The sequence below is a fragment of the Castor canadensis genome, chromosome 12 (assembly GCF_047511655.1).
Source record: "Castor canadensis chromosome 12, mCasCan1.hap1v2, whole genome shotgun sequence".
NCBI classification, from domain to species: Eukaryota; Metazoa; Chordata; class Mammalia; order Rodentia; family Castoridae; genus Castor; species Castor canadensis.
In genome coordinates this window covers 86,059,405-86,083,402 of record NC_133397.1, presented here as the reverse complement: position 1 = coordinate 86,083,402, position 23,998 = coordinate 86,059,405, and the positions used below count along the sequence as shown (strand labels likewise).

General features: G+C 41.5%; 1 protein-coding gene across 5 annotated transcripts in view; it reads left to right on the top strand.

Moving 5' to 3' along the window:
* Lonrf2 (LON peptidase N-terminal domain and ring finger 2) overlaps positions 1 to 13,842 on the top strand; it is a 59,078-nt gene extending 45,236 nt beyond the window's left edge. For all 5 annotated transcript variants that reach the window (XM_074050358.1, XM_020170420.2, XM_074050361.1 and 2 more), the window contains 2 exons: positions 2,959 to 3,108; positions 5,583 to 13,842. In XM_074050358.1, coding sequence (XP_073906459.1) covers positions 2,959 to 3,108; positions 5,583 to 5,777 — 345 coding nt within the window. In that variant the 3' untranslated portion in view covers positions 5,778 to 13,842. The remainder of the gene's footprint in view (positions 1 to 2,958; positions 3,109 to 5,582) is intronic.
* The last annotated feature ends 10,156 nt before the right edge of the window (positions 13,843 to 23,998 follow it).

Below are 23,998 nucleotides of genomic sequence, written 5' to 3'. Positions count from 1 at the left end.
TCTGGGGGAGTGGCTCAAGTGGTAGAATGCCTGCTTAGCAAGCACAAGGCCCCGAGATCAAACCTTAAAAAAAAAAAGATCACACACACAAAACAATATAGTATAACAACTATTATGTAGCATTCTATTAGTTATTCAAAGTACATGGAGGCTGTGCATAGGTTATATGCAAGTGCTATACACCATTTTATATAGATTTTGATATCTGTAGGGTGCCTGGAACCAGTGCCCCATGAATACTGAGGGTGACCTTAGACAGGCCTTACAGTTTCTGTTGCAACTACTCAGCTTTACCCTCCCTTAGAGTGCAAAAGCAGCAATAGGCCATTCGTATGTAAAGGAGTGCATGTGACCGATTTCCCATAAAATGTTTTTTTGCAAAAGCATGGTAGTGAACAGGACTTGACTCACAAGAAGTCTTTGTTAATCCCTCTTCCAGAATGAGACATAGTATAAAACAATAGTGCTTATAAATACTGCCCAGAGCTAAATAGGAAAGCCTTGAGTCTCTTACCTCTTAAGAATGAGTGTGTAGGGCTGGTGGAGTGGCTCGAGTGGTAGAATGCTTACCTAGCAAGCATGATGCCCTGAGTTCAAACTCTAGTACACTGAAAAATAAATAAATAAAAAGAGTTAGTGTCTAAATAGTAATACTGGGACACATAAGACAAATTAATAAAATGTTTTGAAGAGTCTCCCAAGAAGACTTGCACAAAGATGTCTATAGTAGTCTTATCAAAAGCCAAAAGCTAGAAACAGCCTGGATGCAGTAGATGGATAAGGGAATTCTGGTACATTTGTACAATGGAATACTGCTCAGCAATAGAACGAAGTGAAATGGTGCGTAAAACAGCATGGATAAATCTCATAGATACTATGCTAAGTGAGAGAAGCCAAGCACATGAGAAGTACATACTGCATATTTAATACACACAGGGCACAGACAAAACTAGTGCCTGGCAATAGAAGTGAGAAAATGTAGGATGGGCTTTGTAACTGACTGAACAAGGGACAGAAGAATCTTTCTGGGTGATGGAAATGTTCTCTTGACTTTTTTAGGGTGATGGTTAGACTGATGTGTATAGTTAACAAAATTCCTTAACCAAATGAGACCTATGCATTTCTTTTGTCATGTAAACTATACTATCACCAAAACAACAAAAAGAATTAGGATGTGAAAATACTTGGAATTATTACATCACACTTAAATTCTTTGGTGGCCATTTGGCAATGTGGAAGTGAGAGTGTATAACCTCCTGTGTCACACTAGAAGTCACATGGGAGACAGTGACTTTTTCATGTAAGTAGAGTCACACTGGGAGCATGGGCTGTCTCCCTCCTCTGCTGATGTTCCTGGTCTCTTCAGTCTGTGAGAGCACAGAGCCTTCAAGACAGAAGAGCAGAGCAGGAAGCAAACTCCAAGAACTATGAATCAGGGTGCTAGATTTAAACAACAGTTCTCAGGCTCTCTCTGGTGGATTGATAGCAAACTTGATGAGAGGGCTTATTGATGTTGTTGTGGATGACAGCTTTTAATGGTGTATGCGTTTATTTTACAATAAGGGGCTTATATGACCACAACTTGATATACTTTTAGATTTTTAGAAAGAAAACCCTAGCCAGGCATGGTGATACATACCTGTAATCACAGCTACTCAGAAGGTGAAAACAAGAAGAGTGAAAAGCAAGAGGATCGATTTCCAGTTCTAGGCTAGCTCATGCAACATTAGTGAGACCCTGTCTCAAAACAAAAGGACTGGAAGCATAGCTAAAGGGTTATAGCATGAAACCCTGGGTTCAGACTCCAGTACTGAAAAAAAAAAAAAATCCTCCACCACATACAAATATTTGATTTGTATAAGTCACACTCAGAAGGGCTATATGCATTATAATATAATTTTCAATTTGCCATGATTTTCATAGATATTGGAATTTTCTGGCCAGAAAGGGCCTTACTGGTTTATTCCCATTTTATGGATGAGAAAACCCTATCCTAATGAGGCGGGAGCCTGGCTGAAAATTCACACATGAAAGTCAGTGATGAAGCCAGAATGAACCTGGGTTTCCCCCTCTCCCAAACTCTAGTCCACTGTTGCTCCTGCTCTACCCAGGGCTCCCTAAGTAGGATTGAGGCAGAGCTAAGGTGGCTGACTGGACAGCAAGATGGGTACCAGAAGCTAAGCATGGCGCATCCCAAGTGCTGCCTCTGAGCACTAGACAATGCAGCAGATGCAGGGCTGCTCTAGCATGCCTTTTGAAGTACAATTTGGTGATGTGGAATGCAGTTTTTATTTTTTATTTTTGCTTTTTGGTGTGTGATGCTGGGTATCAAACTCAGGACTTTGCACATGCTAGGTAAGCACCTTTTCACTGAACTACATCCCCAGTCCTTGGTTTTTTGTTTTTGTTTAAAATAGGGCCTTGCTGGCTTTGAACTCGAAATCCTTCTGCCTCTACCTGCTGAGTGCTGGAATTACAGGCGTTTGCCAGTTTTTTAATTTTCAAACTCTTTGACTTGGTAATTCTACTTCTAGGAAATTATCCTGAAGAAATAATACTTTCTCATAAGAAAAAAAAATGTAGAACTATTTACAATATTGTGTTATTTTGTAAAGTAAAAGTTGGACTATTCTAAATATCATGTATGAATGCTTAAATTTTTCTATGTCGAATATATAATTGCATACATCCATTAAAAATTCTTCATAACATGGAATATGTGCTTACGTTAAGAGTCTTAAGAGAGAAACAGGATGCTGTTGAAAGAGCTTATCTATGTAAAAAGATGCAAAATGGCTTTTGAGCATTTCATCTTATGAAACAGCAGTGAATTATTGAAGCAATAAATTCTATAAATCCACTTAGCAGATATGACAAAAGTCACTGGCTATAGCAAATGTTTGGAGGCCTACATACATAATGAATTATAAAAATGGCTGTGTCTTTTTCCTTGACCAGGTGGAAGGTCCAGAGTATGAAGAACTTACTGCTCTTCATGATTCTGTTTATCAACAGTCTGTTTCCTGGTTTACATCTCTCCAGGATCACATGAAAGAACAAATTTTAAGTCATTTTGGGTTAATGCCAGACAGAGAACCTGAGCCTCAGGTACTTTCTCCTTTTTCCTTTTGTAGTGTTGCTATTTCCTGCCGTAATGTACTAAGACATATTTTGATGGAGAATGTGGCAGCAAAGCACATGTGATTACTTACGAGTAAGTCCATTTATTAGTAGACCAAAGAAGCACTTAGTAAGAACCTTAAAGCCCCAAGTAAGTATCCAAAAGCTATGTTACTAGTACGTGAAGATGATTTCCAACAAAATTACTTTATTCTGCCTGCCTGTCGTGCTTTTTCTTCTCTCATTAACAGTGTAAGATTTAAATAGCAGTTTTTTATCATATTAGTGGGAACACTGTGCTTTGCACATAGCATTGCCTTCCACCTAACAAACAGGTATGGACTCAATGAAGAGGAAACCCCATAATTTTTGTTAACTTGGAAGTCTTGTTTCCTTAAGCTTTGTGGTGCCTGTCTAGTCCTCATGGGCTTTCTCTGGTGCTCTGTACAAGTGCTTTTGATGAAGGTGCTTCTTCAAGCAAAAATTGGACTTCAGTTTGTGGAGTATTTCTAAGCCCAGGTGACTCTTCTCTGCATTTGAATGAAGGAACCAGGTGGGGCTGGTTTAGGACTGTGACTGAGAGTCTTTAGTTCCTCCCACCTACAATGGTTGTACACCAGCCTTATAGAAAGTGTGTATGGAGGCAGGGGGTGGGTGGCAGTAGGACCAGCTCTCAGCAGGTTTAGTGTATGATGAAATGTCTTTTGTCTTTGTCCCCATTCATTTTTATCTCCTTTTCTTATCTCTGGAGGGCTTCTGTCTTTTTCCTTCTGCCTGAGTTATTTGTTTTCCACACCCAGGAGTGGTGTTTTAAATGTCAGAATTGCCTCTATGTCTCACCTGACCATTCTCTCTTGTAAGCCCTCTTTCTACATTATACATAAATCAGATTTAGATTGCAAGGTGATAAGGCTAACTTGCCATTGGTGTATGAATCGTTCTTGTTCATAGAGCTTTTTCCTTATTATCCCAAAATAATCTTTAATTGGTAGATGTATTCACTTTCTGTTACTGCTGTAAAAAATTATCACCAGTGCTTTGTATAGCTTAAAGCAATACAGATTTGTCTATGATCAAAGTGATGGCCAGATGCATTCCTTTCTAGAAGCTGAAGGGGAGTGTTTCCTTGGCATTTTCCAGCTTCTGGCACTCCTTAGAACATGACTGTCTTCCTCCATCATGAAAGCCAGCAGTGCTACATCTCTAACCATTCTTCCACTGTCACATCTCCCCCAAACACAGCCTGGAAAGGACCCATGTGATTACATTTCCCCATCTCAAGATCCTTAACTCAATTATATCTTCTGAGTCCCCTTTGCCACTTAAGGCACCATATTCAGGTTTTAGAAATTAAGTATTGACATTTTTGGGGGATATTGTTCTGCAGTAACAGAGGGACTTTAGGTAGTATGTGGAGAATATTTTTGAGTTCCTTCCCATTGAACATGCTACTTGTTTTTTTTTTTTTTTTCCTACTCTGCAAGATGACGGAAAAGGAAAGTATGAATTCTTATAGGTCATTTCCCCCAACACTTGTGTTGTGGTCGCTTCTGAAGGGCAGTGAGGATCTTCCTGACAGTGACTTGGGCTGCTTCCTTTAAGCTTTCACTATAGTGTTGTTCCTAATCTTCCAGTGGAATCTACCCTTTCCCAAGCTAAACCCACTCTGGAATCTACCCTTCCAGAGTAGAAACCCACTCTGCAATCTATCCAGTTGGTACCTTTGGAGTAGAAATAGAGGAAAATTCAAGACTTTGAAAGCAAAGAGGTCTGGATGTCTTGGCTTCAGTACCATAAACATCAAGAACAGGTTTATGATTATCTTTTGCTTAGGACTCAATCCAGAAATATCTGTTTAATTGTATGAAACAAAGGCCGTCATATGTATGTACATAAATATGTGTACATGTAATTTTGCGAATATACAATTTGCATATATAAAATTCATGGTATCTGTGTATGTATAAATTCGTGATCATCACATATGTGTGTCTGTACATGTTTTATACACACATATTTACCGTATTGGCTTTATTATAAGATTAATTTTCCTTTGGCACTCAAACTTGTACACATATTTTAAGCCTTGTAACATTATGTTTTATATGCTTAAAACTTAAAAAACAATAGCACAGAACATTGGAATGTGGAGGTAAAAATTATGATCTTTTCTTCTGACTGAAGTTTACTTTTAACTAGAGATGCAAAAAAATAGAAACAACTAATTCATGGAATTTCTCTGTAAGATGTTTCTTTTGGCAAACTCTTCCTTTTGTGAGTTTCCCCACCTTTGAATGTGTGGCATAAAAGTAAACTGTGCATTTTAAGAGCTGAATGAATTGTGACCATAGTCCTACAATAGAAAATGGCATTTAATTCTCACTCAATGTCTGTTGGTTAAACAAAAGATTAGTTGGGGAGCACCTAATCACCTTGTGTTTTTCTCTTGGTTTCTTTCACAGAGCAATCCTAGTGGTCCTGCCTGGTCCTGGTGGATCCTGGCAGTGTTGCCATTGGAACGCAAGGCTCAGCTGGCCATCCTGGGCATGACTTCCCTGAAAGAGCGTCTGCTTGCTATCCGACGCATATTAGTCATCATCACACGTAAGATGAATAATCGCCAAGAACTGGCTAATAACAGGGAGAGAAATAATTGATTTTCTCTCTGTGTTAAAGTTTCTGGAAGTCCCTGTGCTTCTATGAGTGCCAGGCATGGACAAATATCCATCCCATTTATTGTGCTTTGTAAAATGCTTGTTGCTAAGCTTATAAAATGGGACACTTGCCAAGCGCTGACTCCTATTCACAATTTACAAGTCAGTGCCTGGTGGAATCTGACACTGTACAAGGTTAGCCTGAAGTTCAAATGGAGCTCATAGTTGGAAAACCACCTAAGAAAATAAAATCTCTTTGAAGCACATGCTTCAGGAATATAGTTCACTGCCAGCATGAGACAGCCCAGATGGTTTACATGTGGCTTAGGTGGCTTCACAAGAAAAGAGAATGCCGGTCCTAGTCAGTATCTGCCCGATGGGAAATGTGTGTGTCAGTGGCTAGACAGTAAGGGGAAGCCACATTTTAATTCAGAAACAGATCTGGTAGAACCCAGGCTAACCAAAGATGCACTAGGCTTTGTGTGTTGCTGTGAAATTGTCTGTGAAATTGAAGAATCAAACCATTGTCCAGTGCAGGATCCAAAATTAATCCTCACTCAAGAAGTAGTAGTTACTAGATAGAGCTGTGTTTACTGTCCTGTTTTAGTTCTAGGTGTTGTAAAGTGCATGTTATAATCAAATGAATGTCAAAATACAAGATATATCTTGGATATAGAAAATTCTGAGAATAGTCTAGTAAAGTTGAGACTATATATTTACACACACTGAATAAACAGTGAACAAAAGTAAGTTAAAACTTTATGTATTGGGATGTGAAACATATAGCCAAAGTAGTACAAAGAAATCATTGAAAGCAGAGCCCTGTCTTATTGATTCAGTAGATTCTGAACACTTAGGAAACAGGATTTGCATTAGAAATTAGTCCCATCAGTAAATTTTAGTCTACTGTCCCTCCACTAATATATGAAGACACCATGAAATGGTAATCTGTCTCTTACAGGGAAATATGCCAGAACATACCAGGAGAGGCGGTATGAGGTGTAAATATTCAAAAAGTTTCCCCAACACCATGCTAAAATTACTTGGTTTTTTGAAACAATGTTTTACATTTATTAGACCAGGCATTGTCAGTTAAAGAACATTAGGTATTGCTTCCATCCTCTAATGCATGCTGGTAAGGTTGATTGGAATAAATGTATGAGATACTCAGATGTTCTCACTGTCCCAGCCAGCTGGTGCACACAGTTGGCTTCTTAGTCTCTAAGGTGGACATCCTTCGCTAAAAGACAATGGGAACTAATGAGCACATCACAGCTACAAGTCTTGCTTTATTCATTCAAGGTATGTGATTTTCAGGTTTGAAAAATATATATTTCATAATACAGAATGTTGATGAATTACCAATCCATCATGCATCTTATTATAAAGAACTTATAATCATATTTTTAATTTATTTCATTGTTGGAGGTTTCAGTAGCTAAAACTCAGTTGCATCATGGAAGTTAGAAGAGACTACACTTGTGAAACTTAATCATAAAGAGGAAATTTGAAAGGATATGCCAGCCCAGTGTTTCAAGTGCTTCGTTTATACATCTCAGATTACATCTTGAGTGTATTTTAAGGTCCATTTGTGATACTGTGTCTACAGCTTGCTAGGCAGAGGTTCTACCACTTGAGCCATACCCCCAGCTCAATGGCAGTTTGACTAATTCATGTACTAACAGTAGTAGTCAGCTATCATAGGCACTGTAACCTAATCTGACCTCTTAAAGTCAATCTGCATTTCACATGTAGAAGACCTTTACTAGAAGTGACTCACAAAAATTAATAGATATTGGCCATTTTCTTTCAGACAGATTTTTGTACCTTAAAAAAACATATGAAGAGTTGTTACTGCTATTTCTGTTCAGAAGTGCTGAATAATCACAGTGTGGTAACAATTCCTCCTGGAGTTTCTATGCTCAGAGTTTCCTATAACATTTGGACGTTTTTGCTTTCTCATCCTCACTTGCTCAGTGTCCTAACACACAGTTCTTACAATCAGAACCATTAAGTTGTTTCTTCCTGGTTCTATTGCCTCTTTTGAGTCTTCTCAGTCTAAATGTTCTTACAGAAAAGCCTGCATAACAATAATGATGCAGATGAAAGCAACACCACTGTTTTTTGTTTTGTTCTTGATACCAAAGGGAGTTCAGTATATCTCAGTCTCCTCAGTCTCAGCCTCATCTCTGTTTAGCATCAAACCTCCACCCCTCTTGGCACAGTAGGAGTCTAGCAGTATATGCTGAGTGCCTGGGTGAGAGAAAGGAACCAAGGTTACAGTACTCCACCATCATGTTATAAAGAAAGCCTCTTTTCACAAACTTGAAAAAACAAAGAGACCCAAACTCTAGTTACAAATCTAGATAAAGCACAACAGTCTACTTTCTCTCCCCTATCTCTACCTCCTTCCACTTCTTTTCTGTCAGGAAGATGTTGTTTCTAAGGATTTCTCAGAAAATAATTTGATCTCTCATTCAAAGCCAAGGGCATTCCTGTTTAATTTTACTGAAAGCCTCCTAACACAAATGTTCTAATTGCACCAGAATTTAAAAGCAGAAAGAGCACTAATAGTGCAAGGGAGTTACTCTTCTTCTTGATACACAGTGCTCTGCTAGGTGATTTTCATTCACTCTCTTAAGTGGCATGGCTCACCGTTCTCCACCTGTACATGACTTTGAAGTGCAGCTGAGATCCTGACAAGCAGCATTCTAAACCCAAGACACTTTAGCATATCCCATCCCACGTCCCAGTTTCAGAACTGAAATAATGTTTCAAATGAAAATAATTTAAAAATTTAAGGTGTATCCATGAATCACAATAATTTTAAGAAATTTATCAAATACTATACTGTTACATCATTTTTATGATAAGTATCTTTTTTTCTCTCAAATCACCTCCTAGCGTCCTCCCCCCCAAAAAATCCCATCAAGATGGCATAGTATATTTTATCTCAGTTATTATATTTATCAAGTCTTACCACAGGACTTTGAATTATCAGGGAACAATTAAAGTTTATGGATGAACCATGATACTATCATTTTATTAGAAAATTAATTGAAAACTGGCAGTGCTACAATCAAAATGCTCTATTGCTTAGCCTAGCTGTATTACATGAATTTTAAAAATAATTTTAAGTCACTTTTTAAAAAATACCCATCTTCTCTTTTTTTTCCTCTGTCATATAAATTACTTAAGTAAGTACCACTCTTTAAATTTTACATGCTAAGTTTCAAATAAGAAAGAAGAAATGTGAAAGATAGGAATAAGAGAGATATTGCAAAAGAGATTAAAATAAACACGGGTGATTCCTTTTGGTTGAAAGCATGGGCTCCTGCTCTTCCCAGAATGGCTGTGGGGTAGGGTAGAGTAGGAAGTCCCTGTCTCCCATTTGGTAACTTGTGTAGCAAATAGGAGTTCTTCCTCTTTAGCACCATCTCACCTCAAAGGCATGTTGTGATACTGTGGTTCACCAACCTTAACAACCCAGGGAAGTAAGTTCTGAATGGGTGTGTAAACCACCATACAGGAAGCAAACTGAACCCTGAATGTTGTCACCTCTTGACTACTGGGGACAGACCCAGCATTCTGAGCATTGACTTTTGACTCCCAGGAGAAAGTCTCTGCACCTTTACAACTCCTCACCACCTAACTTCACTTTGACTCTCATCTCTCAACTGCTGAGTCCTATAGCATAGCCTTTTAGTAGTGTTTCTGCTTTTAGGGGAGCCTGAATATTAGAATACTGCAGTAGCACAAAAGAAGAAAGAAATTAAATTGCCATATTGGGGACTTTAGCCCTAGATTATGCCTGGGTCTTAATTTATAAAGGTGACTGATGGCACAGAGGGTTCAATGCCACTGAAAGAAAAGTTTACTCTTCTAGTTCCTCTACAAAGGAGAGGCACTGTGTGTTAAGCAGGACAGTATAGAGCAGGCTGAAGCAGGAATGAGGGGAAAGCATAGCCCAGACCCTTAATTGTTTTCTTCAGGAAAGTCAGGGTTGGACAGAGACAGCTTAGATCTTTGGAATTATGTTATGAGCTCTAGATTATCTGACTGTTCTTTACTTGTCTGGTACCTACTCTGGGTGATTGGAGCAGAGGCGTATTGCCTCCTGATAGAGGAGCCAAATAGATGAGGTGAGTTGGAAGTATGGACTCTGGACTGGTTAGTTTGTAGAGGGAAGGCATGCTCCTGGGGTGCCCTCTGTCATCTCTTAGAATTGATTTAGCCCTGGAACGGGCAGGCTTTCCCAGTGAGACCCCAACATGTCAAAACACCAAGAATGAGAAAAGAATATGGTTATTAGAAGCTCATTCTGGCCTGTTTGGATAGAGGTGTATGGTCTACAAATGACTAGGTTTTTCTCTGCAAAAGAATATTAAATAAAAAACTGGTATGAGTTAAAATTACATATATGTGTGTGTGTGTGTGGCATTATTGGGGTTTGGACTCAGCCTCACACTTGCTAGGCAGGCACTCTACCATGTGAGCCATGTCACCACCCTTTTTCCTTTCGTTATTTTTGAGATAGGTTCTCACTTTATGCCTGGATCTACCTGGACTGCAGTCTTCCTGTTTATGTTTCCCTGAGGAACTGGGATGACAGCCATGTACCACCACACCTAAACATGGTTGAGATGGGGTCTTGTGACCTTTTTACCTTTGTCAACCTTGAAACTGCCATCCTTCTAATCCCTGCCTCCTGAGTAGCTAGGATTACAGGTTTTGACCATCATGCCTGGCTTGCTATGAGTTAAATTTAGCCAAGTTTATTTCAGCAAGAAATAAGTTCTAGAACCAGGCAGCAATCTAGACCCAGGATGACTCAGAATGATCCCCCTACACCCAAGTTGGTAAGTTGCATTTATAATCAGAAAAACAGCAGCGGTCATGCAGAGAATTACCTGGTTGGTGCAGTTCTCATATTTGCCTTATTTGAGCATAATTGGAAGCCTTATCCTGGGGTTGGCTGAAGTTTCAGCTGTTACAATTGACTGAACTCAGTTACTTGGTTACTGTGGTGTACATGTAGGTGACAATTTTCCTTGCGCCCTTCAGAAAGGCTTTGGAAGGAGCTTTAATATTCTTTTCGATTCCTTCCATTTTGTTTCTGTCATCCCTTCTCAAGCTTTACTAGGTCTCATGTCATGTAAATAAATTGGTAAAGGTCACAAAGTCCTGAATTCTAATCTCCTATAAGAATCTAAAGTCCTTGGTAAATTTTTGCAGATTTTTTTTTTTTGACTCGGGAAGGCTCTTACAATGGAGTAAAAGCAGTTAAGACAGGCAGATTTGGTCAGAAGGTCTCACTTTATAAGGCGTGTGTTCAGCTTCCTCTTTTTCATTCTCAAGGCAGGAAGACAGTTGGGCATAATGGGTCAGTGTACCCAGTATTTAGGTAAAGATGGATGGAGACTAGGTGCCAATCAACAGAAGAATGAATAAAGAAAATGTGGTATGGAGTCACAGTGGAGTATTACTCAGCCACGAAGAAGAATGAAATTATGTCATTTGCAGGAAAATGGATGGAATAAAACTATCCATTAAGTGAAATAAGCCAGACCAAAAAGACAGATATTATATGTTTTCTCTCATATGTGGCCACACAAAAAAGACATGAGCATAAGGGAGGACTATTTGTGGGGGAAGGGCTAGGGGGATGGTGATGGGGACATGAATAAGATCAAAGTGTATTATATGCATTTTTGGAAATGTCATAATGAAACCCATTATTTTGTGCAGTAAATTTTTTACAGAGTTAGGTGGAGAGAAGGAATGGTCAAAGTGAAGTCCTCTTTTGATGTATCTTTAGTCCGCTGCTTAAACTTTTCATTTGCTGTCTGCAGAGAATCTTTCTGATTCATTTAGTCATTTAGATGCTTCCACATACCATCTACAGAGTACATCCTGCTGGCTGGCGGTGGGCAAGGAGGTTCATTGTTTTTGTCATATGTATGGCAAATAGACAATTTTGTCCAAATGAAAACTTCCCAATGCAGCCATTGGTTTTCTAAGCTGTTTCTGGTTGATCTATTTTCCTAAAATCCTGATACATGATTATGGGATTTTCCCGTAATTCTGATACATGAACCTAGCTGGAGTCCTAGAAGGTGGAATCCTAGATGCTGTGGATTGTGACAAGCCCATCATCAGAAATAAAAACTTGAAATAAAAATATACCTACCTTTTGCCCTTAACTGATCCAATCCAGTTAACTGTCAAATCCAGTTTGACTGAAAACCCAGTTTGACTGAGAACCCAGTTCTCAGTTTGACTGAGAACCTAGTCAGATACCTAGCTAGGGTCTCGTACTGAAATCCAATTCAGTAAATTAAGAAAAAGCTTATTCAGATAAACTTAGAGAGCTCAGAATACAGAGTGGAGCTTGAGATGAGTGGAGGAAACTACCTACCTGTGTCCTCTAGTTGCCATAGGAAGTCACTGGGCTCAGTGGGCCCTAGCACATCCCTCTTAGGTCACTCAGTGCCCCTGGGAGTGCGAGAAGCTCTACTTTGGATCTCACCATCTACACCAAAATGTTAAAAGTTAAAAAAAAAACTAATATGAATTAAGTTTCACAAAAAGTTTGAGCAAGAAATAGGTTCTATAACTAGGCAGGACTTGAGATGGTTCAGAATACCCACCCCCAGCATGGTAAGCTGTATTTATAATCAGAAAAAGAAAATAATGTACGGAGATTACCAGATTGGTACAGTTCAGTATTTAACTTATTTAGCATGTAGTCACTTGACACTTACAGGAGTATGGTCTGGGAGATGCTTCATTAGGGGATTTCTGTCACAGTATGAACAATCTGGAGTGTACTTGCATTAACTAACACAGCTACAGTGTCACTGGATGATGTAATCTCATGGGTCCATTGTAGTCCACAGGGGTCCCTTGTTGACCAAGACTAAAACATCATTATGATGACTGTGATTTAGCAGTCTTGAGCCTAGAATTAGTTGGGGCTTTGGCTGTCATGATTGGCCAAGCCTCAGTTGCTTGGTTACCAAGCTATACCCCTAACTTAGATTATATCTGGTTTATGCACCAAGCTAAATTGCAGCTCACCACATACTAAGAGACTACCTATGTCAGATTTTATTACCCAAGTACAGAGGATAGTTGAGGCCAAATTTAATCCACTTTAGCAGGGACTAACCTGGGCCTGCTGGTGTACCACCATGTATGCAGAAGCAGAGCTTCAGAACCACTTTCCTGCAGTCCAGTTATCAGAGCAGGGCAGGACTGGGAGAGACAGATGAGGTTCCCTTCATATTATGGAAGCCCCCAAGTAGAGATCTTGAACCCAAGTAACAATAGACAAAACTGAGGAAGTTTGTTGACAAGAGGCTAGATCAACAAATATGACCCTTAAGGAGGAAGATAGAATTTGCAACATGAATATCTCTACCATTTGCTTTTCCAGGATCATTTTTAAAAAGTTTCACTGGGGCCCTTGTTTACCATTGTTTTTACTTTAATAGTTTTGTCAACTAATGTACCGTGTACAGTTAGATCTGTGACTGACTTCTCTCTCATACTGCTCACTTCCCCTACCACCGTTTTCCACTGAACCCTGAAAAAAGGTTAATAGGTTGGAAAGCTATGTGTTCATTTGTTGTTCTTTCCTGCTAATGGAGGATGGTGTCATTAGCAACTTAATTTTGTAGTTGTGAAATGATTTTACCAATTCAAACTTGATGTGCATTTTTATTTCAATTTAATTAGAAGAACAGATTTGAACAAAAAAGTCAATATAGAACTTAAAAATCATAATTTTACTTGTTTAGAGATAAGCAACGTGTTGTCACATTCATATAAAGTGTTCACCTGCCTTACCTTTGTTTCCTAAATTTAAGTCAGGGTTAAAAATGTTGCTAACAATATTTGGCATTTGTTGTTGTTTAAGTGAGGCCAAATTTAAATGTTGCAATATTTACTTCATTGTTTTCTTGTACTATTCATTTTAATTAATTGGAATTGTAATGTGATATTTGGAGTAAATAAAACTTGCAGTGTTGTAAATGTTCTTTAATAAATAATCACACCTAAATAATAGAGTAAAATGACTAGAAATTTGATCAAATACAGTACACAGGATATTGAATTAGTTTTCTGAGCTGTTGTTTAAAAAAAACTAATGAATTTCCATAGACTTGTCAGCCTAAAACAATAGAAATTTATTCTTTCACAGTTTAGAAGTCCAAGATTCAGGTGTTGGAAGGGCCGTGGTTCCCATTCTCTGAGTAGAGTTCTGCCTTGCCTCTTCTACCTTGTAGTGGCTGCTGGCCATCCTTGGCCTTATGGATGCATGACTCCAGTCTCATTCTCCATCACCATGTGACCTTCTTCCCTCTGTGTGCGGATGTCCCTCTCTTGTGTAAGGATACCAGTTATTAGATTTGGGGCCCAGCCTAATCCAGGAGGACCTCAATCAACTTGATTACATCAGCAAAGACATTTTCAAATAAGGTCACATTTGTAGGTTCTGTTTGGATGTGCATTTTGAAGGAAAATTATTAACCCATCAAAGATGTGGAATTAATCCAACTTAATTCAGTAGTTAAAAAAAAAGGAAGAAGCTGTCAGTGGCTTTGCCTTAAAAACTGTAATTACTTTTTAAGATCAAGGCAGATGAAATTTAATAGGATCTGAAACTTGTGTAGCTGTTTATTTTTTAGGAGGTAGGGGAGCAGTGCTTCACAAGAAAAGGAATTCAGCGTTAACTGTGAAAGCACGAATTTATTTAGAATTTGTAGGGCAGTTTTTGGGCTCTTTCTGGTTTTTTTTGGTACTGAGGTTTGAACTTAGGGCCTCACACTTGATAGGTGCTCTACCACTTGAACCACAGCTCCAGCCCTACAATTTTTAAAGAAATAAAATTTGAAAAGTTGGCATAGCACACTCTTCACAAAGTTCTGAAAACTGCTTTTACTAACATTTTGATACCTTTATGATCTTTCTTTCTTTCTTTTTTTTTTTTTTTTGTACCCTGCATTCTCTGGCCACCTCTTCTGTGACAGTTTTATATTTATTTTCTGAAGAAAGAATGATACTTAAGTTCTTCCTCTAGCATGTTTTTTTTTAAAAAGTTATAGTCTACAAGTTTCAGTTCACCAGTCATTATTAGTTATATAACTTAAATTATTAGGATTGCTATCAAATATGGGAATATTGAATTCTTTTATATATGAACTGTAATAGGCATTTTTCCCCAGATTTCTCAGTAGTGGTTCATCTGAAGTCCTTCAGCGCTGTCCAATAAACTTTCTGTGATAATGGAAATGTTCCATTGTCTTCTCCAGTAGGGTCACCATAGCCACGTGTGGCTGTTGAGCACTTAAGATGTGGTTAGTGTGGATGGGAAGGTGAATTTGTTATGTAATTTATTTTTAACCCATAAAGCAGCCCATCCCTGCCTATGGCTCACCTCAGTGCCTCATTCTGGGCCTCCCTGGTTCAGCTCAGTGGCCATGTCAGCAGGCTGGGGCCTCAGCCAGTGAATTGGGTGAAAACTAACCAAAGATTGTCTCCTTACTTACGCAGGCTACTCACCTGTGTGTGCTCAGCATGACTGCTGAGTCAACATGGTTAAAAAGCCTTGTTTGTGCTTCTTAGCAGGTTCCTTATTTACGTACTGGAGACTTGATAGATCTTTTCCTCCTTTCCCCATGAAATCAGGCGCGATAGTCAGGATGGGCTATGTAGTACTGCCTTAACAAGCATCCCCCAAATTTCACTGTCCTCAGTAGCATATTTTTTAACTAATACAATGCATTTATCATTGGTGGGCACCTGTTTCCCCAGTCCAGACCTCCACCAATGAGAGAGGCCAGCTGCCCAACTTGTTTGGAGTTTACTTAGCAAATGGTTTTAGGCTTTTCTGGGAAATCTCACGTTTAGTGATGGATCGCAGTAATGGCATATAATACCTGGCCATCTCAGCCAAACATGGGATACTCTGAAGGGCTGATTTATCCCTGCTCCGAGTAGGAACTCACCTGAGACTATTGCTGCACCTATCTGCAATGGGCATCTCTCTGTGCCCACCTCAGTTTACTTCCTTAGGTGTGATTCCCATGGTACAGTATTGCATCTTGTACCTCCCACCATGAAGAAAGAAGCACGGTACGTTGTGTTAGGTTTGGAGGTAGGTTTTTACATTCTGGAAGTTTTACCAGGTAAGAAAAAAAGCTGCTTACCTTGGAGGGCCCAGAGCAGAAAAGGCTCAGGCTATGTTGCAGAGAGCCCTGACTCATGGGCTGTGTAGTGTGGCAGAGTATGGTATTTGGGGACTACTGGTAGGTGTTGTGGCTAAATTGTGCCTCCCACACATTGGCAAGAAATTCATTCCCGAGGACCTCAGAATATAACCATGTTTGAAGACAGGGTCTTTGGAGAGATAATTAAGTTAAAATGAGGTCATTATGGTATGCCCTCATCCAATATTACTTTAGTCCTTAAGGAAAGGAAGTTCAGATACACAGGAAAACTGTGGAGGGAAAACTGAAGATACTAAGAGAAGATGGCCTTCTGCAAGCCAAAGAGAGAGGCCTTGGAAAGGACTGGTCCCACTGACATCTTGACCCCACACTTCCAACCTCCAGAGCTGTGAGAAAATAAATTGTAAGTGTTTAAGCCATGGCCTGTGGTACTTTTTAAAGGCAATCCTAGCAAACTAATGGAGCAGGGAAAGCAACTCCATTATGAATTTTACAGCAAAACATAGGAGAATTGTCAGACTGCTGGCATTGTTACTAGGCCCTGGTAGAGATATATCCTTGACCACAAGCAGAAACGTGTCCATGCTGCCCAGGTGAGCCAGGTTCTGACAGACTCACCATGTCAAACAGTGGGTGGGCCAGTAAGAATACATCTTAAGATGGAGATGGTATATCCACAGTCATGCATAGATAAGATCAGAGGGCACAGCACCCCACATGAACAGACGGCCCAGGCTTCAACATCCTCTACCATTCTTGAACCAGTGCATTTTATTAGTTCATATCCACAATTGTGTGGGATATTCTGTAAGATCAAAGGAGAAAAAATATCCAAGCTTAGTTCACAGTCTGTGGGTGTGCTCTGTGTGTGTGTGTGTGTGTGTGTGTGTGTGTGTGTGTCATGAAAATAAATGGCTGCATACAGCCTCAATCAAGGGTGGTCTTGAAAGAGTAGTGAGGGAAAAGCCTCCCAGTGTGCAGAGTACCTGGTCATCCACTTTGTGGGGAAAAAAAAGTATGCAGAATTAGAAGATTCATGGACTCAAACAACAAAAGGTGGCTTCTGAAGCCTAGAAGGATAAGGACTGGAGGATCTGGGACCCTGTGACCTTAGGCAGAGGCGTATAGGGGGTACCTCTGGGAGTGATGGGCAGAGAGTGATGATAGCCATATCACATAAGTGTTCTTCTGGAGGGCATCCACCATGGAAGAGGTGCCTCATGTTCAAGTAGACAAGACGACTCAGCCAGCCCTTGTCACTGGCCACCTCAGTGCTGGCACAGTGGTGGCAGAAATGGAGATTACGAAAGGGTCCATATAGGCACTCTTTATCAATTATGACAGCAACTATCACTGTCCAATCTGCCATTAACAGACAAGTGCCAGGCTTGGTAGCAAGCTTATCCCAGCTAGATCCCTTTCACCCTGTGAGGGCCAGTTCTAATAAAAAATGGACACCTGCCCTGAGTGCAGATTTACCTTTCCTGAGCACAGGACTTCTTTCAGAAGCACCATGAGAGTGCTCATGGAGTGCTTGCCCCATCACCATTGAATGTCCTGCATCATAGTGAAAGGCCAGAAGATCCCTCTTAAAAGCATAAGACTGGGCTGTGGCCAGAGGACCGTATCATGTGCTGAACCACTAGGACCTGCTGGCCTCGCAGAAAGCCAGTATGGCCCATTGAAGCACTGTTCCAGATCCGAGGTGCTAACTTACAAAAATGAGATGCCACTCTCCAGGATGCAAGAGACACTTAGGATCAAGCATCTTTATGTGGTGCTCTGTCCCAAGGGAAAGAACCATGGGTCTGGGAACCAACTGGTAGTGACTGTAACTCCCTGTGACCCATCTGGAGCATTTTCACTTCCTATCCTCGTAATTGCAGTCTTTCTGAAGATTGAAATATCTGATTCTCAAAGAGAGATTTCTTGCCAGGGATGTGGCAAGAGACTAGTTGAATTGCACATCACAATTTCTCCTGGGTACTTCAGAGTGGCCAGGAAGCAAAATGACAGTCACCCTTCTGATTGGGGAAGTTGTCCCTGACAAGGAAGAAGAGGCAGGGCTGCTGTCACATACTAGAGAAGAGAGGTTTATGTGTAGAATCCAGGTAATCCCTGTGGGCACCTCTCAGACACCCTTGATCAGTGTTAATGGTAACAAACAAGTGTAGCAACCCCAACCCGAGAAGGGTGGGGGCCCAGGGCTTCACACCTCTCAGAGATGTAGGTCAGGGCCAAACTAACTGTACACAATGGGTTCACATCTTGGTGAGTGAAAAACCAAAAGAAGCATGGCCAGGAAACAAAAGAGTAAAAAAGATTACCTGTAGCAGGTAAGGAGACCACGGAAGTTATTTCCAAAGCTATGTCCTTGAGCAAAGGAAGTATGGGAATTTTATTCATGGAGCCTATACATACTCTCATGGGAAAGAGCTTTGGGGGTAGGCACATTCCCAAGCATGCTGAGTGTATATTGCTGAGTGCACCTAGTTTAAGAAGGAAAGATGGCAAACAGCAACACTTGTGGGCACACTTAGCATCTTTTCCAAAAAAGGTTTTAGCTGAAGGAAAGGACACACCTTGAAGGTAGGTTAATTATAGGAGTTTGCCTCTGAGCTGCTAACAATCCCACCAATGAAGTGAGCAAGAGCAGCTGAGGTGCCAGTGAGGGTGACGGAAATCCAGACTGCAAGGTGCAAAGGGAACTGATGAGCACCAGCCGTTGCCTTGAGTCCCACAATGCAACAGGAGCTGCTGTGCATCCCACCAACCTTTTCTTGAGTGCTGGGGTTGAACCCAGAGCCCCACACATGCTCTGTGAGTCTCTACCCAACTGAGTTACACCACCCACCCTAGCTCCTCCCCAAGTTCCCACCAGGCACACCCTGGAATCTTGAAGGAGTTGCTTCTAGAACATTTGGAAGCAAATTCAACAGACTGACTAGACTGTGGTGAGCCCTGGGATGCACCTCCCAGATCTCTTACAGTGAAGGGCTTCTTGGTAGTAGCTGGGTGCACTGTTAGCACACAAGCCCCACTCTCTGCTCCTCCTGGAAGTGGCTGAGCTGCAGAGAGCTGCCTCACTCATGGCCATGCTGCATCCTGGGCAGCTCACATCCATGACTGATCAATGTGGGACTATTTTAAAGGCTTGGCTCTGCCTGCCACAGGGATCACTGAGGGATCATTCCAACTGTTGAAGTTATGGATGGGCTTGCATCAAGGCTTCTCTTTTACCTGCTCCCCCATCCTTCCTTTCGCTTCTATTAGTATCAATTCTGCACAGCAGACACCATCTCTTGAGTGTCTTTCAAACACCTGCAACATCATTGGCAGTGGAATATACAGACTGCAGGCTGTGGTAAGGACAGAAGCCAGTACCTGGTAGAGGAATGTCTAGCAGCCAGATCAGATGTAGAGGGTGTTAGCAACCAAGGAACAACCAAGGGCATGACTACAAGTTAAGTAGATTTCCATTGACCATCATTAAGCCCTCCAAACCCATGAGACTGCCTGGGCCACAGAGAGTTCTTGTGTTTCTCATTGCCTGCAGACAAAGAGCTTCCTGCATGGCCCTGGATGTAGATGACTTGACTGAGTGTCAAGGCCTCACATGGTGGGCAAAATAATGCCCCTCAAAGTTGTCTATTTCCTCATTGTAGGGCCTGTTTGTTCATGTTATATGCTGAATCACGTTTTTCCCAAACTCATGTGTTCAAGCCCTAACTCCCGTTCCTTAGAATGTGACTAGAATGTGACTAGAGACAGAGCCTTTAAATATATTTAAAGAGGTAATTAAGTTAACTGAGGTCATTTTGATGACCCTAATCCAGCCTGACTGGTGTCTTTGTAAGAAGAGGGAGACACGAGGGATGCACACACAGAGCAAAGACCCTGTAAGGATATAGCAGGAAGGCGACTGTCTGCGAAGGAAAGAGGCCTCAGGAAAAGCCAGCCCTTGCCAACACCTTGATCTTGGGCTTCTAGCCTCCAGAACTGTGATACAATGGGCTTCTATCCTCCAGAGCCCAGGTTGTGGTATTTTATTACAGGATCCTAATGCAGGCTTACACACCTTACATGGCAGATGCCATGAAGGCCTCTTGAGATGGGAAGATGATCCTGTAGCATCCATATAAGTGAAAGAGGTGGTAGAAAAGGAGAATGGATGACCTAAACGGGCTAGGTGGTGGGGTTGCTGGCTTCAAAGATGGAAGACAGGACTACCAAGCAAGGAATATGCGGGTGGCCTCTAGGAGCTGGAAGGGGCAAGGAACCAGCTCCTCCCCATATCCCCCAGAAAACACCTTCAGTTCAGCTCAGTGTAATCCCTGGTGGCCTCCTGACTGCTGCAAGTATAGGATGATAAACCTGTACTATTTACCACGTCACTTGTTACAGCAGTAATGGGAAACACCAGGAGGGCTGCTTTGCAGGACCAGGTGGCTCACTCCCTCACACTTTTTTGCTAACCCTCCTTGGCAGGAAGATGACACTATTGAGAAGTGAACCTCAGTTCTTCAGACTACAGCTTGCCACCACAGGGTCTGCATCTCCCCTGAAAATCAAAAGCCAGCTTTGGGAACTACAGCCAGTGGTGAGACCTTTGTTTTAGAAAGAAGCAAACAGAAACTGAGAGGCACAGACAGGAACCAGAAAGCAGATTTCTCCCATGAATAGCCAATCATGTCAACTGTCTCCTGGGAAAGCAGCCCATAAAGCTATGTGTCAACAGCTAGGTACAGGTCCCCTGCTCCCTATGGCCAGCTCACATATGTAGCAGTGTGTCAGAATTCCCTTGTTTCTTCATACCTTGATACTTTCAGAAATACATTTTTGAGGAGAGAGCTTATTTCCACTAAAACCCTACAGAGCAAAGCCAAGCAATTACTATAAATGCAGCCCTGGTAATAAGTAGCTGAGCTCACTGAGAGCACCAGATTGTCCCTGGGAGGATGCAAGTTTGTAATGTTGTGTTTCCAGAAGAGGACAATCTCTGTGACTGGAGCCAGTGTCTTTGGGCCAGGAGCGTGGAGGTGGTATGGGGATAAGGTGGGTGATAGAGGAGGGAATATGTTATTTGCACCCAGAGCTGGCCTCTAGGGTGCTTTCTGCTGCTCACCCATGGACAAGGCTGGGCACCCAGTCACTGTTGACAGAGGAAGGGGCACTGAGTTCCCTGTTACTTTGTGTTTATTGAAATAAACACAAACTTGCATAAAAGCAAAACGCTGCACCCAGATAAATTGAGATATTAATGGGCTTCTTTTCACCCTAACGTGGCATTTGAGCTTTCTTTGTGTACCTCAGTGAGGGGAGAACTGCAGGAAACTGCCAGTCCTTGAGCTAGCAGATCTGGGCTCTAATGTCCCACCACAGGGCCGAAGGTATGGATGGACAAGGACAGGTGGAAATGGAGCTCCAGGTTCACTCATCTCCCAGGTGCCCATACAAGGGGGTGACTAGACAGCCTGATTTGAGCCTAGAGCCAGAGGCCTCCAAATCCTGCCACTCTGGAGTGGGGAGCCTTGGGCTGGGCAGGAAGGAACCCACTCTCCTGAGAACTAACTCACTCTGCAAGACCAGTGTTAATACTTTCTGAGGGCAGTGCCCCAATGACATAGCCACCTTCACTAGCCCCCACTTCTGGTAGGTCTCACCATCTCTCACATTGCCCCCTGGGGACCAAGTTTCCAGTACACAAACACTTGGGGGACACACTCAAATCTCATCCAAACCACAGCTCACTTTCTCAAATACAGTGGCTTGATTCTGCAGCCCATCCCAACACAGCTGTGCATACCTAGGTACCACAGGTACCCAGAGCTCAAGGAGCTCTCTAATCTAGGCATAAGGAGTCGCAGAGCTGCCAATGAGAGTCTTTACTGCCCACCGCCATCTTTGACAAATTCCTCTCCTGGGTGCCTCCCTGCTAAGGTTTCATGTGAGAACCTCTGAGGAGATGAACAGGGTCCCTGCCTGTACTTCTGCTATCGGGCAACCTGCAAAAGTGAGTATCATGCAAGGACCCACACAGACACACCCTGTGGGGTGACATAATCCATTTCACTGAGGTTGTGCAGCAAGGGAGGACAGTGTGGAATAGCTCTGGATTGCCTAGTCAAGGAGAGAAGGATGGGAACCCCAACAGTGGGTGTGGGCTCCCACTGTTGGATTCCCACAGTTGATTCCAAAGAAGACAGAAGGTAAGCAGGGTCAGTCCTGTCCTGTTGCTGTTTCCCAGGCAGGATCAGGAGAAGTGGGATTAGCTGGGGACTGGGCCACTGTCATGAGGAAGGATGGATTGGCCTTTGAGCATCCCTAGTAAGAGATGGGTGTCACAAAGTAGGTCTGGTCACTTAAAGGGGATACTTGTGGCATTTTCCAGCTGCAGCCTGACCTTGGGAGTCATGGTGTTTCCTTGAAATTTTGCAGCTGACTTTATCAAAAGTAAATGTGCTTTTTTCTCTATTCAATCCAAGTTGATTTTTATTCTATCCCTGGGGAAGGTGTTCAAAAAAATATTAAACTAACATTCACCCCAACTGGAAATCCACAAGCTCAGGATTACTCTTTATATTTTTGTATCTCCCTATGGCACAGACAGTATTCTTTACATGGTTGTTGTACCATGCTGACACGAATGAAATGTATGCAAAAGTGGGTGAGTTCTGTGTTTTAAATAGCATGTTTCAGAGGTTTCTCTTATGTGCTAAGCATTTTAGTTCTGTTAACTGCTTTATACCAAACTTGTGAAAACTTCCTGGGCAATCTGTTGTTATCTCCATTTTGTAGATAAGGAAACAGGCTTCAATAGATTCAGGCATTTGTACAAGGTTGCAATAAGTATAGAATAGGGACCTGAAGACAGACAGGACAGGGCTGTCCCAATTCCAAAATCCATAGGCTGAGATGATATACCTCAAGGACACTGTTTCTTAAGCAACCTGTGTCATTTCCTGTATTCCTTTTTTCCATTATTTTTCTCTTTTTTATACTTGGTTCCTCAAAAAACAGGACTGTACCTTAATTCATCTCCCCAGTGTCTTTCACAGAACTCAGCTTTTAGGCTTTCATGAGTATTTGATGAATCAGTGAATAAAGGACGAAAGGAAGGGCCAGAGAGAAGAGAGAATGATCAGAAGGGAGGAATAAAAGGAGGAAGGAAGCCACCATTTCAATCAAGTTTCCTTCTAAAGGAGGAAAGATGGGTTAAGGTGAGCCTGTGTATTTTGTGCTATCTGCTGGAAACTGTGAAGTACTGCAGCTGACTGGGTCAGGGAGAGCAAGCTGCTAGCTGCAAATCTCAGATTTCCAAAATTTTTGGATATGTCAGTAAAGGTGACAAATTCAGGCTGAAATTCCACAACAAATGGCTTCAAGGGAACACAGCACTGGCCAATATCTTGTGGATCGGAGTGCTTCTCCAGGCCCAACTTAGACGTTTCTCCTTGTCAGAACTCATAGGTAGAAATATTAGACTTCTCTTAGTGGAATGAACCAGTTGAAAGATGCTTATTATAAATGCAACTATATTGTGACATTCATAATTTGCAGTGGATCTCCAACTGATAGCTTGTCACACTCCTGCTGTCCTCAGGTCTCTGTCAAAAATTAATACTTAAAAATATTTTATATTTAAAAATAGCAACTTGTTACAAGATTAGGTTAATAATGTATTTGTCCATCAAGTAAGTAAGGCTGCAGTTCACCATGTGTGGAGAAGCATGTAAGCCAGACTTCAAATAGGTTCACTTGTAGCTTTAGACCAAACAATTCCATTGAACACCACGCCAAGCAAGCAGCTTTGGGGCAGAAAACATGGCCAGAGTCTGTGTGTTTGCCCCTTTGGCGGTGCTATAAAGTTAGAAACGTGGGATTTAGAGTCAGATCCAGGTTCATATTTTGTGTCCACCCGTTACTAGCTGTAAGGCAGTAATATATCCCTACTAAACTTCATTTTCCCTGCCTGCAAAATGGGAATAA